The sequence below is a fragment of the Hemibagrus wyckioides genome, linkage group LG04 (genome assembly GCF_019097595.1).
Source record: "Hemibagrus wyckioides isolate EC202008001 linkage group LG04, SWU_Hwy_1.0, whole genome shotgun sequence".
NCBI classification, from domain to species: Eukaryota; Metazoa; Chordata; class Actinopteri; order Siluriformes; family Bagridae; genus Hemibagrus; species Hemibagrus wyckioides.
In genome coordinates, this window is record NC_080713.1 from 19464244 (window position 1) to 19478368 (window position 14125).

General features: G+C 37.2%; 1 protein-coding gene across 4 annotated transcripts in view; it reads right to left on the minus strand.

Moving 5' to 3' along the window:
* Window positions 1-2664, minus strand: part of lrriq1 (leucine-rich repeats and IQ motif containing 1) — a 38915-nt gene extending 36251 nt beyond the window's left edge. Inside the window, exons 1-4 of one of the 4 annotated variants that reach the window (XM_058386902.1) lie at window positions 2529-2664; window positions 493-619; window positions 214-316; window positions 35-135 (exon numbers count right to left, since the gene is read on the minus strand). In XM_058386902.1, the coding sequence (XP_058242885.1) occupies window positions 35-135; window positions 214-316; window positions 493-618 (330 nt within the window). In that variant the 5' untranslated portion in view covers window position 619; window positions 2529-2664. Of the gene's footprint in view, window positions 1-34; window positions 136-213; window positions 317-492; window positions 918-2528 lie in introns of those variants that run through there. The other 3 variants (XM_058386903.1, XM_058386904.1, XM_058386905.1) reach the window with 3 other exon arrangements.
* Between the last annotated feature and the right edge of the window lie 11461 nt (window positions 2665-14125).

Here is a 14125-nt window from a genome sequence, read left to right on the forward strand (position 1 = left end):
CTAAGCCGCAACCAGACAATAATCCATGCCTTACTCTTTCCTTCAGCTTTAATAGATCCTCATCGGAATTAGAGGCTAGCTCATTCAGAAGATCAGCATGCTGACTTGGGCTGAACATCTCATTGCACATGCTCTCTGCACAGAGATAGACATTTAAATTAAACTGTGACAGCAGCTAAAAATTATATTATTCATGCTAAAATCAGATCTCACCAAGATCATCAATATCTTCAAGGATGAGATGTTCAAAAGTCTTCACTCTGTTACTCGAAGCTTTAAAGTAAACGAGCACTGAGTCAGGAAGATCATTCTTTAACTGTAGTTTGAAGAGAACAAAGGAAGAAGAAAAACAGGTAGAAACGCAAAGTGAGGAATGATGCGATGAGATAAATAGCGCAAATAAATGAGAAAAAAATATAGTCAGTGCTACATAAAAGAACTTTTAATGAACATACTATAATTACACGTTAGGGTACAGGGAAACACACACACCTTTTCATCAGATGCACTGAAATCTTCCTCAATGTCTGTCTCACTGTCAGAGCCCGGATCAGAGAAATTCACACTCATCTTCTCCAGCTCTTCTTCAATAACATGTTCAATGTCATCTGCATCCATCCTAATCAGAGTGAAGTTAATTCAAGTCCATTTATGTATCTAACACCATCTAGTCTTACCTTGGATTACTAGCACTAGAGGTGAAGAACACTTGAGCAATTGTACTTTTCTATCGTCTATCATTATCTATTATTTTGGTGTATGTCAAATCAAGTCATGAAGCTTTTATTGTCCTTTCTACAACATGGCGCTATGTAAGGAGGCGGAGCTATAAAAAAATAATAATGAACAAGGGACTAATTGTAATCACACAGTTGAACAGTGTATGTGTACAAACTTGTGCAGTCAGTGTAAGACAAAAGACAAAACAGACAATACAATAGACAACAAGACACTACAACCACAATACAGTACAGCAGTGTACAGAGAGCAGAGCCAACCAGTATACAGTGCAGTAGAGTGCACGTGAGGGTTGTAAATATAATACAGTTTTGTAGCAGGATTAAAAAAATGTGTGAAAAAATTAAAACTGAATACTAATACTTCAATTAATTATATTTCCATGAAAAAAAAAAATTTTTACTCCTTAGTTTATTGAAACTTTCAAAATACTTATCAATACAAATCTCAAAGGTCTCTTCATCTCTCATCTTTTTCTCAATCAACCAATCAATTCTAATTGATCTAATTATTTCAATAAAGCATCCAATCAGGATCACTGATGTACAAAAATCCTGCCAAGAATTGCACCAACTCGCTTAACACAATCCTGTCATGAGACCATTGTCACTGGAAGACCCCAATAAACTATGACACTGCCACCCCCATGCTTCACAGCATCCTAAGGATGAACCCGATTTGTGGAGGTCAACCATTTTTTTCCTGGCATTTCAATGCAATTCATTTGTATAGCGCTTTTAACAATGGACATTGTATCAAAGCAGCTTCACAGAAGTTTAGAAACATAGAAAAAAAAAGAAAAGTTTAAAGTTAGGTTATTATTTTATCCCTAGACATCCCTTAGACATCTTGGCTAAACTGCTTAGATTTTCCTAAAAAAAAATAATAATAAAAAAAGCTTTGATTTACCTAAAATGCACTGACTCTAAAGCTCGGCCCTGTTACAGCCCCAGATGCACTCCTGATAAACTCCTAGTTTTAAGAATTAGCCAATCAGAATCTACTAAAATTCATTACACCAATTTCTGGACTCTTGCAGAGTGTTTCGAGAGATACTGAGCTTAGTGTATGGATACTTCTGACCCACTGGAATTCTGATGTCTCCGTCTCTAATAAATTCATTTTAAAATGAAACCTGATTCAAAGTGATGCCATCATTGACTTGTCAAAAGAAAGATAGAGTAATGTGAACTGTGTGGAAAACCGAGACTGAATATCTTTCACCCATGTTGCCCTACGGTGAGGTTCCTTTAAGCAAATATTATCAACAAAAACAGTTTAAATAAATAGACAAAAGCTACCTTTTACATGACAACTTGATTTATAGGATTTGTGAGAGACCTCAGAGTCAATGCCTCAAGGGTTCAGGGCTGTATTGGTGGCACAAGGGGGTCCATTGGAGATGGTTTTAATGTTATGGCTGATACATTTATATCAATTAAACAACCCAGAAAACTGCTTTTAAAGCTTTAAGTTGCTTGTTAACAAGGTACTGGAGTTACCAATTTATTGGTACTGTAAACATATTTTAGAATTACTTTCTATGTTTTTTCCCCCTAAATTTCAAAAAGATTTAATTGGCAAAAAAGTGATCTACGCAAGAATTCCAAATACCTCATGCTCCCTACATAAGTGCACTTCATAGTTAATCTCATCCAGGCTTTTAGCCGACATGAAGTGCACTTCGTGTCCACTCACAGGGCATCTGGTGTTCAGCTACAGCGAGGCGCACTGCACTAGCCCTTTCAGTCTCATTGCGTTAGACAACAGCAAAAGCGTGAAATAAATACCTTCCGTGTAAAATAAAACCTTGCTCGTTGATATGATGAAACTTGAAATCCAGATGTTTTGCATTTATTTAACGTTATTTAGCCGGAGCAGCACGAGCCAGTGCGCTACTGGCGTTTATGGCCCTGAAGAGTCGCGGTTGCTATAGAAACCAAAAAGTACGGGACGATGTGAGGGACAAACGACGTGCTTAAAGAGTTTGAACTGGTAATCGACAGAAACCACACACGTATTATTATTATTATTATTATTATTATTATTATTATTATTATTATTATTATTATTATTATTATTATTCACAGTGTTGTCCAACTCCATTAATTTTTCTTATCATAGCCCATACCTTGTAGGTGATGTATTTCCTGTACTTCAACATCATTCTCTTCAGCACTTCCTCAAGCCATCAGGCTCCTCAACATCCAGAACTGAACTGTCAACTCACACACACACACACACACACACACACACACTCTCTCTCTCTCTCTCTCTCTCTCACTCACTCACTCACTCATTCACTCAACTGTGTGAACTGGCCTGTGTCAACTGTGTGTGATTCAGCACATACATCTATCACCTATTGCTGCTATTTGTATATGTTTACAAAACATATATGTTATAAGAAAGTTTACTCTAGATTACAGTTCCTTTAGTTTGCACCTGGTTGAACATGTTGCACTTTATGTAGCTACGACAATTACTTTTTGTCCTTAGCTCTGTGTTGTTGTATTCGTTCTGTTGTCTCATTTTCATTATGTACTGCGTCAGCTATATGTGGTTGAAATGACAATAAAAGCTTCTTGACTTGACTTCTGATACTCTTATCTCCTTGCTCCTTATTTCTTCATTAAGACTGTCAATATCCATTTCTTGATATCTTTCCCAACTGGTTTATTTCAAATATCCATTTTCCTAATTTCTCTTCTTCTTTCACATCTTTGTTCTACTACTACTTTGTCCTACTTTGCAAATAATAGTATTCAGTATGATAGTGTTCACTTACAGTTACACTATATATATATATATATATATATATATATATATATATATATATATATATATATATATATATATATATATATATATATATATACACTATATTGCCAAAAGTATTCGCTCACCTGCCTTGACTCGCATATGAACTTAAGTGACATCCCATTCCTAATCCATAGGGTTCAATATGACGTCGGTCCACCCTTTGCAGCTATAACAGCTTCAACTCTTCTGGGAAGGCTGTCCACAAGGTTTAGGAGTGTGTTTATGGGAATTTTTGACCATTCTTCCAGAAGCGCATTTATGAGGTCACACACTGATGTTGGACGAGAAGGCCTGGCTCTCAGTCTCCGCTCTAATTCATCCCAAAGGTGTTCTATCGGGTTGAGGTCAGGACTCTGTGCAGGCCAGTCAAGTTCATCCACACCAGACTCTGTCATCCATGTCTTTATGGACCTTGCTTTGGTCACTGGTGCACAGTCATGTTGGAAGAGGAAGGGGCCAGCTCCAAACTGTTCCCACAAAGTTGGGAGCATGGAATTGTCCAAAATGTCTTGGTATGCTGAAGCATTCAGAGTTCCTTTCACTGGAACTAAGGGGCCAAGCCCAGCTCCTGAAAAACAACCCCACACCATAATCCCCCCTCCACCAAACTTTACACTTGGCACAATGCAGTCAGACAAGTACCGTTCTCCTGGCAACCACCAAACCCAGACTCGTCCGTCAGATTGCCAGATGGAGAAGCGCGATTGGTCACTCCAGAGAACGCGTCTCCACTGCTCTAGAGTCCAGTGGCGGCGTGCTTTACACCACTGCATCCGACGCTTTGCATTGCACTTGGTGATGTATGGCTTGGATGCAGCTACTCGGCCATGGAAACCCATTCCATGAAGCTCTCTGCGCACTGTTCTTGAGCTAATCTGAAGGCCACATGAAGTTTGGAGGTCTGTAGCGATTGCCTCTGCAGAAAGTTGGCGACCTCTTCGCACTATGCGCCTCAGCATCCGCTGACCCCGCTCCGTCAGTTTACGTGGCCTACCACTTCGTGGCTGAGTTGCTGTCGTTCCCAAACACTTCCACGTTCTTATAATACAGCTGACAGTTGACTGTGGAATATTTAGGAGTGAGGAAATTTCACGACTGGATTTGTTGCACAGGTGGCATCCTATCACAGTTCCACACTGGAATTCACTGAGCTCCTGAGAGCGACCCATTCTTTCACAAATGTTTGTAAAAACAGTCTGCATGCCTAGGTGCTTGATTTTATACACCTGTGGCCATGGAAGTGATTGGAACACCTGATTCTGATTATTTGGATGGGTGAGCGAATACTTTTGGCAATATAGTGTATATATATATATATATATATATATATATACACTATACTTCATACTTCTCCATACTGCTAATTTACAGATTTTTTTACTATACCGCTTGAAGCTCGAGCTCTGATTTGTTGCCTGTTGTTATATTAATCCTTGTCCCACTTCCATCATTCAAACATATCAACCCTTTCCTGTCTCACTTCTTCAGCTATTTCCCCGTTTTCCATCTGTCCTCCTTCCTTCACATAGTGTGTATTAATATCTCCACACCACATCATGTCAGGTCCTTGCTCCAATATCCTTTCATTTCAAGTCTTTTGCAAGGGTTGTAATAGTTGATTATACTTAGTGGCTTTCTCTCTACTCATATTTCTACTGTTATATTCTGACTATCTGCTTTTCTTTATCTCTCTCAATACTATACCCTCCTTTTTAAATGCACCACACACTCCTCCAGTCTAATTTCCCCCGTCTTGTCTTATTATTGTGTATCCCTCCATCTCAGAATTGAAGTTTGGTTTAAGCCAGGTTTCTTTTGTTTTATTCACTCAACAAAACTGAGTCCTGTCCGTTAGCCAATAAACTCCTAGCATTCCACTGAAATATTATTATTATTATTATTCTGTACATGTTACCTGGCTGGGCTTTGTCTCAGCAGCACTAGCTACTATTTGTATCCTTCCTGTCTGGTGTTTGGTTTCCTCTGTTCTGGTGAAGGTCAATGATACAATACACCCGGTTTCACATCTATAAATACTATATTTTTATCTTCTTGTTTTCTGAACAGTTAAAGTATGTACCATATGTATCATTTTACTTTCTTAGCTGTTATTAGTTTTAAGCTTCTGCATGTGTACTGCTTTTCATTCTGTCACAACCTTTGTAAGCTACATTGTGTTTTCCTTCACAGCTATAACACTTAAGTTCAGTTGCTTTGCATTCTCCCTAGTCATGCTCTCCTTCACATCATTTACACCTTTTTTGCTGCTATGTGTCCAGATTTTTGACATTTGTAGCATCTTAGAGGTTTAGCTCTGTACATATGTTTTTACAAGGAATTTCATACCTGTGGCAATTGCTTCTGGTTCTAAGTTAGTTAAATTTGTTCAACTTGTAATAGTATTGGTGGACTTTCTGTGCTTTCTCTATTTGTGCCACATCCTTACAAAATAATACCAGCCTTCCATCTCTGTGCACTCTATCTTGCATAACCTCTTTCTTGTTTATTTAAGGTTTTTGGTAAGTTTCAATGGTTCACTCATTGTTCATTCAATGGGTCGTTCATTGTTCTCTCTCCACCTCCATTAGCTAATTTTAAAAGGATTTTAAATACCGATTTCTTTCTGTATCACACCATCTCACCCATTGCAGAAATTGAATCACTGTCTGTTATAACTACCCTGGCTGTTTTTCCACTTTTCCTCATATTCACTAGATCTACACTACCAGTCAAAAGTTTGGACACATCTTCTAATTCCATGGTCTTTCCTGATGTTTATTTCTTTCTATGCTGAAGGCGGCTGAAATACACAATAATGTCGTTTGAACAGTTGATATTGAGATATGTCTGCTACTGATGCTCTGTAAAGCCTTCATAACGGCTCTAATCTGAGGTGCTGTTAATTGATGATTTCTGAGGCTGGTAACTCTAAATGAACTTCTCCTCTGCAGCAGAGGTCAGTTTTGGTCTTGCTTCACTGGGATGGTCTTCATGTGAGCCAGTTTCATCATGGTGCTTGATGGGTTTTGCAAATGCACTCGACAATACTGTTCTTGCAAGAACTATTCCAGAACACCTGACCTTCGTGTCTTAAAATAACAACTGACTGTTTTTTGTTGTCATTACATATGGATTACTCAAGTCCATGTGTGTTATTTCATAGTTTTGAAATCTCCAGTATTGTTCAAGAATGTAGAAAATAAATCCCTAAACAAAAAACATTGAATTAAAAGGTGTGTCCAAACTTTTGACTGATAGTGTATGTCATTTATCACTTATCCTGAGTATCTTACAATTATGTTATTTATGTCAGTTATGTCAATGACTTACAGAAGTGCTTTTGAAGTCTCTATCACATTGCTACTGTTTCACTAGGTCACAAACAAAGAATGCCATCAGTCTAAATCTCTGTTGAGAGGAAATACAACAAGAAAAGCACACAGACTGTATTAAACACGTGCTAGTTTCAATATTTCAGGAATCTGTAGGTCTTTAGTTTGAAGACTGTAAATGATTCAGCCACCACCTACTGTAGGTTCATTCCACCACCTACTGTAGGTGGCAGAACAGAGAAGAGTCTTGATGCATACCTTTCTTATTCACGGAGATGGTGGGAACAGTCAAACAGTGCAGTGCGGGGTGTGATAAGTGCTGCTACCAGAAGCCAGTGGAGGGAGTTTAACAAAGAAGTGGTAGCAGGTGGAGCAATGTGGGTTAAGGGCCATGCTCAAGGGCATAGCAGTGGCAGCTTGGCATTTAAACAGCTTCCAATCAGTAGTCCAACATCTTAACCAATGGAGCTACCACCGTCTACCACGAGGAAATTCTATTTTTTTTTATTCACTGCTATATCCACTTCCATACCCTTTCCATCCCATACCGATTCACAGTCCAGCTTGTCTTACCACCTTGCTTTTCTTCTTTTTCCTTCATTTGTTTATTTATCTTCACACATTTCTGATTACTGATATAGTGTTGTTGTAACTCTGATTGCAAACCTTTCCTCTATAACATCTCTCTCCACACAAGCCTCCATCAGCCAATCAGCTAGAATCATTTGAGTCTATTTAGTAACTTTCGGCTAAAAGATTTGTTCACTTGCACTTCCTGTTTTCCAGGACAGGAAATAGCAGTCACTAATATTGTCCTGCCTTGTCTTTTAAACCTTCCTTAATAAGGTTTTCGATGGTATTCTTAAACAAGCAACTATGAGGATATAGTTTTGATAGAGACTACAAAGCATTGCTTTGTAGTACCTGCTAAGTGCTGTAACTGTGAAATACAAATGTAAATGTAAACATATTTGATGTAATGGATCACACAATTGAAATTCTTTAATTATTTTATTCATTCATTCATTCACTTATCTTCAGTAATCACTTACACTGGTCAATGGGATGCCTGTCTATGGCAGGGCACCACACACACACACACACACATACACCCAAATAGAAAAACACTTACAAATTTATTGCCAGTTTAGCCTAAAACCCAAGCATAGTGGGAACACATGTGAACATCCACACAGTAATATAAACTCAGGATTGCATCAGAGAGCTACAGTAGCCCAAAGCCAATGATGGTTCATTCAGCATGGCCTGAGTGAAGCAAACCCTCAAAAATATGTCATCAGATGTTGGGACAGAGATATCCACACTTTGGTGACTCCCCCAAAGTAGCCTGGTGACAGTCACAGACACATTCTGTCACACTCATTTCAGACATCATACTAGCTCTGAATGAGTGCTAGATGAAGCCATACAAGATAGAACTGTGAAAATAAGCTGTTGACTGGATGTGTGATATATTCACACTTCAGACAGTATGTCTAATAACACTTCACAAGCAGCAAAGACTCGCAATATAAGACTTGCAATATAAAGGTCATAAGACTTACTACACAATAGACCTAGTACACAATAGGAAGAACTGATGTGAAACTGAGAGCAAGAGACAGACTGAGAGAGACGGAATCACTTTTATTTTTCTTTGATAATAATAGGAAAGTGTAATTCATGATCAATGCTTTCTTGGAAAATGAGTTCACGTGATTTCTTGCTGATTAGGAGTCATATACAGTAGTTATTTTTGGTCCTTTCATTTTCATTTTTACTCACTGTTTATACCTGTCAAAGAGCATGCAGGAAGTCATATGGAAAGTTTTTCTGATGTAACATTTGTGTCAGATCACATAATGCGGAGGTCTGTGCTTAAAAAAAAAAAAAAAAAAAAAAAAAAGACTTTTCTCTGTTCTTTCATCCTCTCAGACATCTTCTCAGGTTATTTTGTGACAGCAAAACGTCACTTTTGGAAGATATTGTCTATGTTTTTTGACATTGATTGCTTAAAAAAACTTTAGTTCAGGTGTTCAAAGTATTTTGTCCAAGAGCACAGAACCCAGACTGGACAAGGGTACAGGTTTACATTGCAGGTTAAGGGCAGTCAAATGAGGCTTGGCTACAAACTGAGCCCTGACTTGAGTAGTGTACCTGGGTTTGCTGTGTCAGGGCTTTTATTTATTTATTTTACTGGCCTGTAACCATTATCCAGTTGATGCTTTCCATTCAAACTTAGTCTAAAATAATGATCACTAACAAATACTGAAGTAAGTTCTTATATTTTGTATTCACATAACAATACACATTACTATATTCAATTAATATATTCAAATCATCATTATTATTGTTATTAGTTATTGTATATATTACATCATATGATGAAAAATAACTTTTTTCTCATTTTCTAAAAATCAGTTGTGTATTAATTTACTGTTTAGCGCACACAATGTTTTTAGGTGTAGTGAAGAACACTGTGTTTTTCCTATTGTTCGAATTATGTAATTATGCTGTCCCATGGTACTGTAAGCACTGCTCATCCCCAACTATACAAATTTCACATCTACGTTTCACATCTGAATTATTGCAAATGCAGAGTATACTCTGTAACTTTACCTGACTTTCCCAATAATCTTTTGTACTGGCATCGCCCCATGTTTTTGGTATTGCACCACTTTCTGTATTTTTCTTAGGTTTACAGTTACATGCCTGTGAATCCCTTCAGGACTATCACCCTCATGTACAGTTAAAATCCCATGACAGAGTAAAATCTTGTCATACAAGAGCAATTTCTTGAGATCTTTGACATCTGCATTTCTGCAGGTTGTGTGATTAATCATTTAAAGCAAAGATTTAAGCAGTGAGTGTGAGGGTTAAAATGTGCAGATTTATTATACATGCAGAATAGGAGAGATTTGTTTGGGCTGTTCTAGCCTTAACTTTCTGTGCAGCCTTGGCTTGACAGCAATTCTATTAATAAAAGTTATTACGTTATTATAGATTCCATTATAATTTACTTGGAATTCGGAAAGAATTTTAAAGAACATTAATGAGTAATAAAAAATAATAGCAGAATATTCTGGTCACCAGTGTAAAGGTGTGGTTGAAAAGCATGTGCAGTTTTTTATACCTAATTCTATGATTAATAATAATTTGTATTTTATGGATGGGTGTTAAGTGTCTGGTTTATCCTGCTTCCATCATGTGCTTTGTATGTTGGCTCGGACTGGGTTGGACTAATTTTCCTAAAAAAAAAAAAAAGGACTAGATTGCATGGTTGTTTTTAACTGACAAATGCTACACAGCGTGCTGCGGCTCTAGTGGGATGTATTTGTAAGATTACAGTAAGATTACTGATAATCTAGTAAACACAAGATTACTAAATAGGAACACAATGGAGAGCATGTCTGTATATTAATGAGTAGATACAAATCCTGCATAAAATGGCTTAATAAAATGATTGTAAAGAAATTTTTGTTCATGGTGATAAGGCCTTTGTTGAACTTTCCTCGAGATACAAATCTGCTTTTTATGAACAAAAGCCTAACCTTCTTGAACAAAAGTTGGTGAGAGTAAAACTTGTGACAGCAACAGGGCATCAGATTACCAGAATCAGGGTCAGGAAAGGGCATTAACTATTCAACAGGTGAGCAAAGCAACCTGCCATCTGTGACTCACCAAGTGTTTGTCATAATGAAATGCTTCAAAACAGTCCTGACAATGACCTGCTTCTGAACCTAGAAATAATAATAAGTATCCAGGGTTTTTTTTTTTGGTGACATGCTATAATAGTTAATAGTTAACTTAACAGTTAGTATAATAGTTCATCAGCAGATGAGAAGATGACACAAATAGTTAAATTTGACAGCTGCTTTCTAGCATGCAGACCTTTAAACACACCCCACTGAACACCTTGGAGATGAAATATATTGTCGACTGCACCCAGGCCTCCTCGCCTGACGTCACTAATGCTCTTGTGGCTGAATGAGCATTAATCCCTACAGTCACACTTCTAATCTGAATCTAATTGAAAGCCTTCCCAGAAGAGTGGAGGCACTTAGTGGAGGAACAGCAAAAGGGGAAAATATCTGGAATAGGATGTTCAACAAGCACATGAGTATGATTATCAGGAGTGCTCAAACCTTTGGCCATGAACAGTATGATCAATTTTCTTCAAGTAACCTAGTTCCCTTGATACTTTAAAATGACCTAATGCACAATGTCTGAACTAATATTTATTTAGCAGAAGCTTATTATCATGCCGTATGATTTTATTTTACCATATTAAAAATGACTCTTTCTTAACAATGATAAATAAGACAAAGGGTGATTGCATGAACACCGTGTACCTAGCCTTCCTAGTAAAATACTGGTTCCGAAAATAAGGTGAAATGATATCTTATTTCTGGAATGTGAATTCAATTCAATTCCCAGCAGTTGCCAATATTGTCAGCCAAGACCCCAAGAGAGCACTATACCATATTGCACCTTTGGTCAGCATCACTATTTTCACATCTTTGAAGAATAATACTTGTTTTACATTGAACATTACTTGAACAAATATTGACCAAATATTAAGCAAACACTATCAGTGACAGAAAACGACTAATGACCGTGAAAGAAATTTCTCTCCTTTCTGAAATACTAAAGGGTTTATTTAATCAAAGCGCACAAAAATCTGTTGAATCCATCCAAATGGACATATTTATCAGCTAGATCGTGAATTAATTAATACATTTCTTAAAGACATCAAGCACGCGCCATTTCATATCAAATAAAACTGCTCTCTGTGTTCGGCTCGTGCGCGCGCCTTCTATTGTGCGCCATAGAGCAGCTAAAAAGAGAGGGATTTGGTTTAGTGATTTAAAAAAAAACCCTAGTGAATAATAAAAACCCCTTAAGATTGCATCATGCATTTTGCGTTTCAGTAAACAGAGAAATAAATAAACTCCTCTCCATAGTAATAATTCCACCACAATAACGCTCGCTGTGTCCTGTATACGGCCCTCCTGTAGTAACCTGAACCATTCGTAGTAAATGGGGGGGGTTTACATTTTCAAATATCGTCCTGTCAAAGCAAAACATTTATGAAGACATGCTAGAAAGGTTTAATTAATCACACGTGGCCACGCAGATCTTTGACGTATTAAGCCATGATGAAAATAAGGTCTCTCTTTTTTTTTTTTTTGAAATCGTCATGCCACCCCCCCTATTCTTAAGGACTTGCTGTCAGTCAAGGCGAAAGAGAGGCAAGGCAAAGCAGAGGCGAAACACCGGCGAAACTGAGAGGAGAGGCAAAGAGAAGCGCATGTGAGCCATCATAAATGAAAATTTAGTAAATATACAGGACAATTGACCATTTCTTGATCCAGGAAAGGTAACAAATTATATTGTTTCCATTATTGTTGTTATTATCGTATTATATTTTTCTGTTCGGTCAGATAGGGATGGATGCGCATGCAGATAGGATGCAGTGTATGATGAAATACCACATGTCTGGGGCACTGGCATTCAGGCAGAGAATAAAATGCTAGGTTATTCTCTATTTCGGAATTGCACATAGGTTTGGTTAAAAAAAACTATAATTGAATGTAGTAATGAAGGTTAATTTGGATGAAAGGAGAGCTTTATTAATCGCCTTTTTTTTTTTTTACCCGCGAAGAAGGTTGGCATGCCATGCCTTATCATACCACCGGATCATTTTGGGGACCTTCAACTTGGAAAAAATGTGAAAGTGATATTTCTGAATTGATATCCGATTAAATAATAATAATAAAATAAAACAATAAAGGCGTCGTAAGTATCCGTCAAAAAAATCCGTTATTTCCTTTATGTAGCCGCCGTGAGAGAATTGACCAATCAGTGGTCGTGTTCTATATGCAAACGTCCTCGTGCCTGTTCGTTGAGGTTCAATTATTAAAGCGCGGGTGAATACGCTGATTTTCCGAGCAAACCTAATACTGTCCGAGCCTGAATTTCCAATACACACCAGCTGGGATGAAAATAAAATAAAACAATTAATCGTAGACAAAAATAAATGAACCGACCTGCTGTATTTGAATATTGCATAACGCTTTTAAACCATTTACATTTGCTGCACGAGACTGTTACTAACCTACACCTTACAATCCTGTACTATTCCTATAGCATCATGGCAGAAATTATTTTAGTATCATTAGGCCAAACCATGGGAGGCTAAATGTAAACAAGTACTAAATTGTACTTGTCCTTATCCCTAGAGTCACTACATCTTGTGTACTTTTTCTGTTTTATCTATATTACCTGAGATGGTGGATGCCCTGTGTACTTTAATTAGCATTTATAGCAGAGATGTGTAAAATCTACAGCATGAAGCAGCTCGATAAACGTTATAACCTGGCTGAGAGAATGAATTTATAATCCGTGTTGTAAAACAAAATTGTTTTGTGGATAGAAACAGATTTGAAAGATTCAGCAGGAAAGGAGCTGGTCTGGGTTTTTTCTGCTAGGAGGCAAAATATTTCACTGACAAAATATAATTCCTCATTAGCCAGATAAAAGTTTTTACATATACGTTCACGAGCAATACAAATGTAGGGAAAAAAAGCAGGGTAGAATAGTGTTCAAACACTACGGTAAAAACATAATTTGGAAAATAGTTTGATTGAAATACAGTCTGTTCATGTGTTTTGTAGGTATTAGCCAACCACGGGCCACTTTTTAAAAGATCACCCGTACTGCTGTGCTCATTCATTGGCTGAATTATCAGCCAATCATGTCGCAGCGGATCTGTTCGTAAAATGATAGGTCATTTTGGAAGATTTCCAGTCTTTACCTGTCTGGTTTTGGCGAGCATGTGCCTACTGTAGTCTCAGATTTCTGTTCATGGCTGTCAATAAACCAGCCCGATGTGGAGCCATCCATTTCAGTCCATTTCAGGTCTCTAAATGATTTGAAATGAATTTTTAAAGGATCTTTTAAATTATTTGCACTCTAAATTATTTTTAAAAGTACGCCATATTTATTTTTTTTTAGTTAAAAGATACATACTAGGTGTATGTCAATGACGTACCCTTAATTCTAACATATTATAAAATATTATAAGTTTAACACCTAACTGACAAGGAAAGGTAGAGTTTAATACTATTATTATACCGTTCTTCACTGTTGTCATTAAGTTGTGTGCACTATTGTCTAGAAGGAGTTCACTGATATATTTTTCTTTTTTTTTCTTTTAATTCTTTATCTCA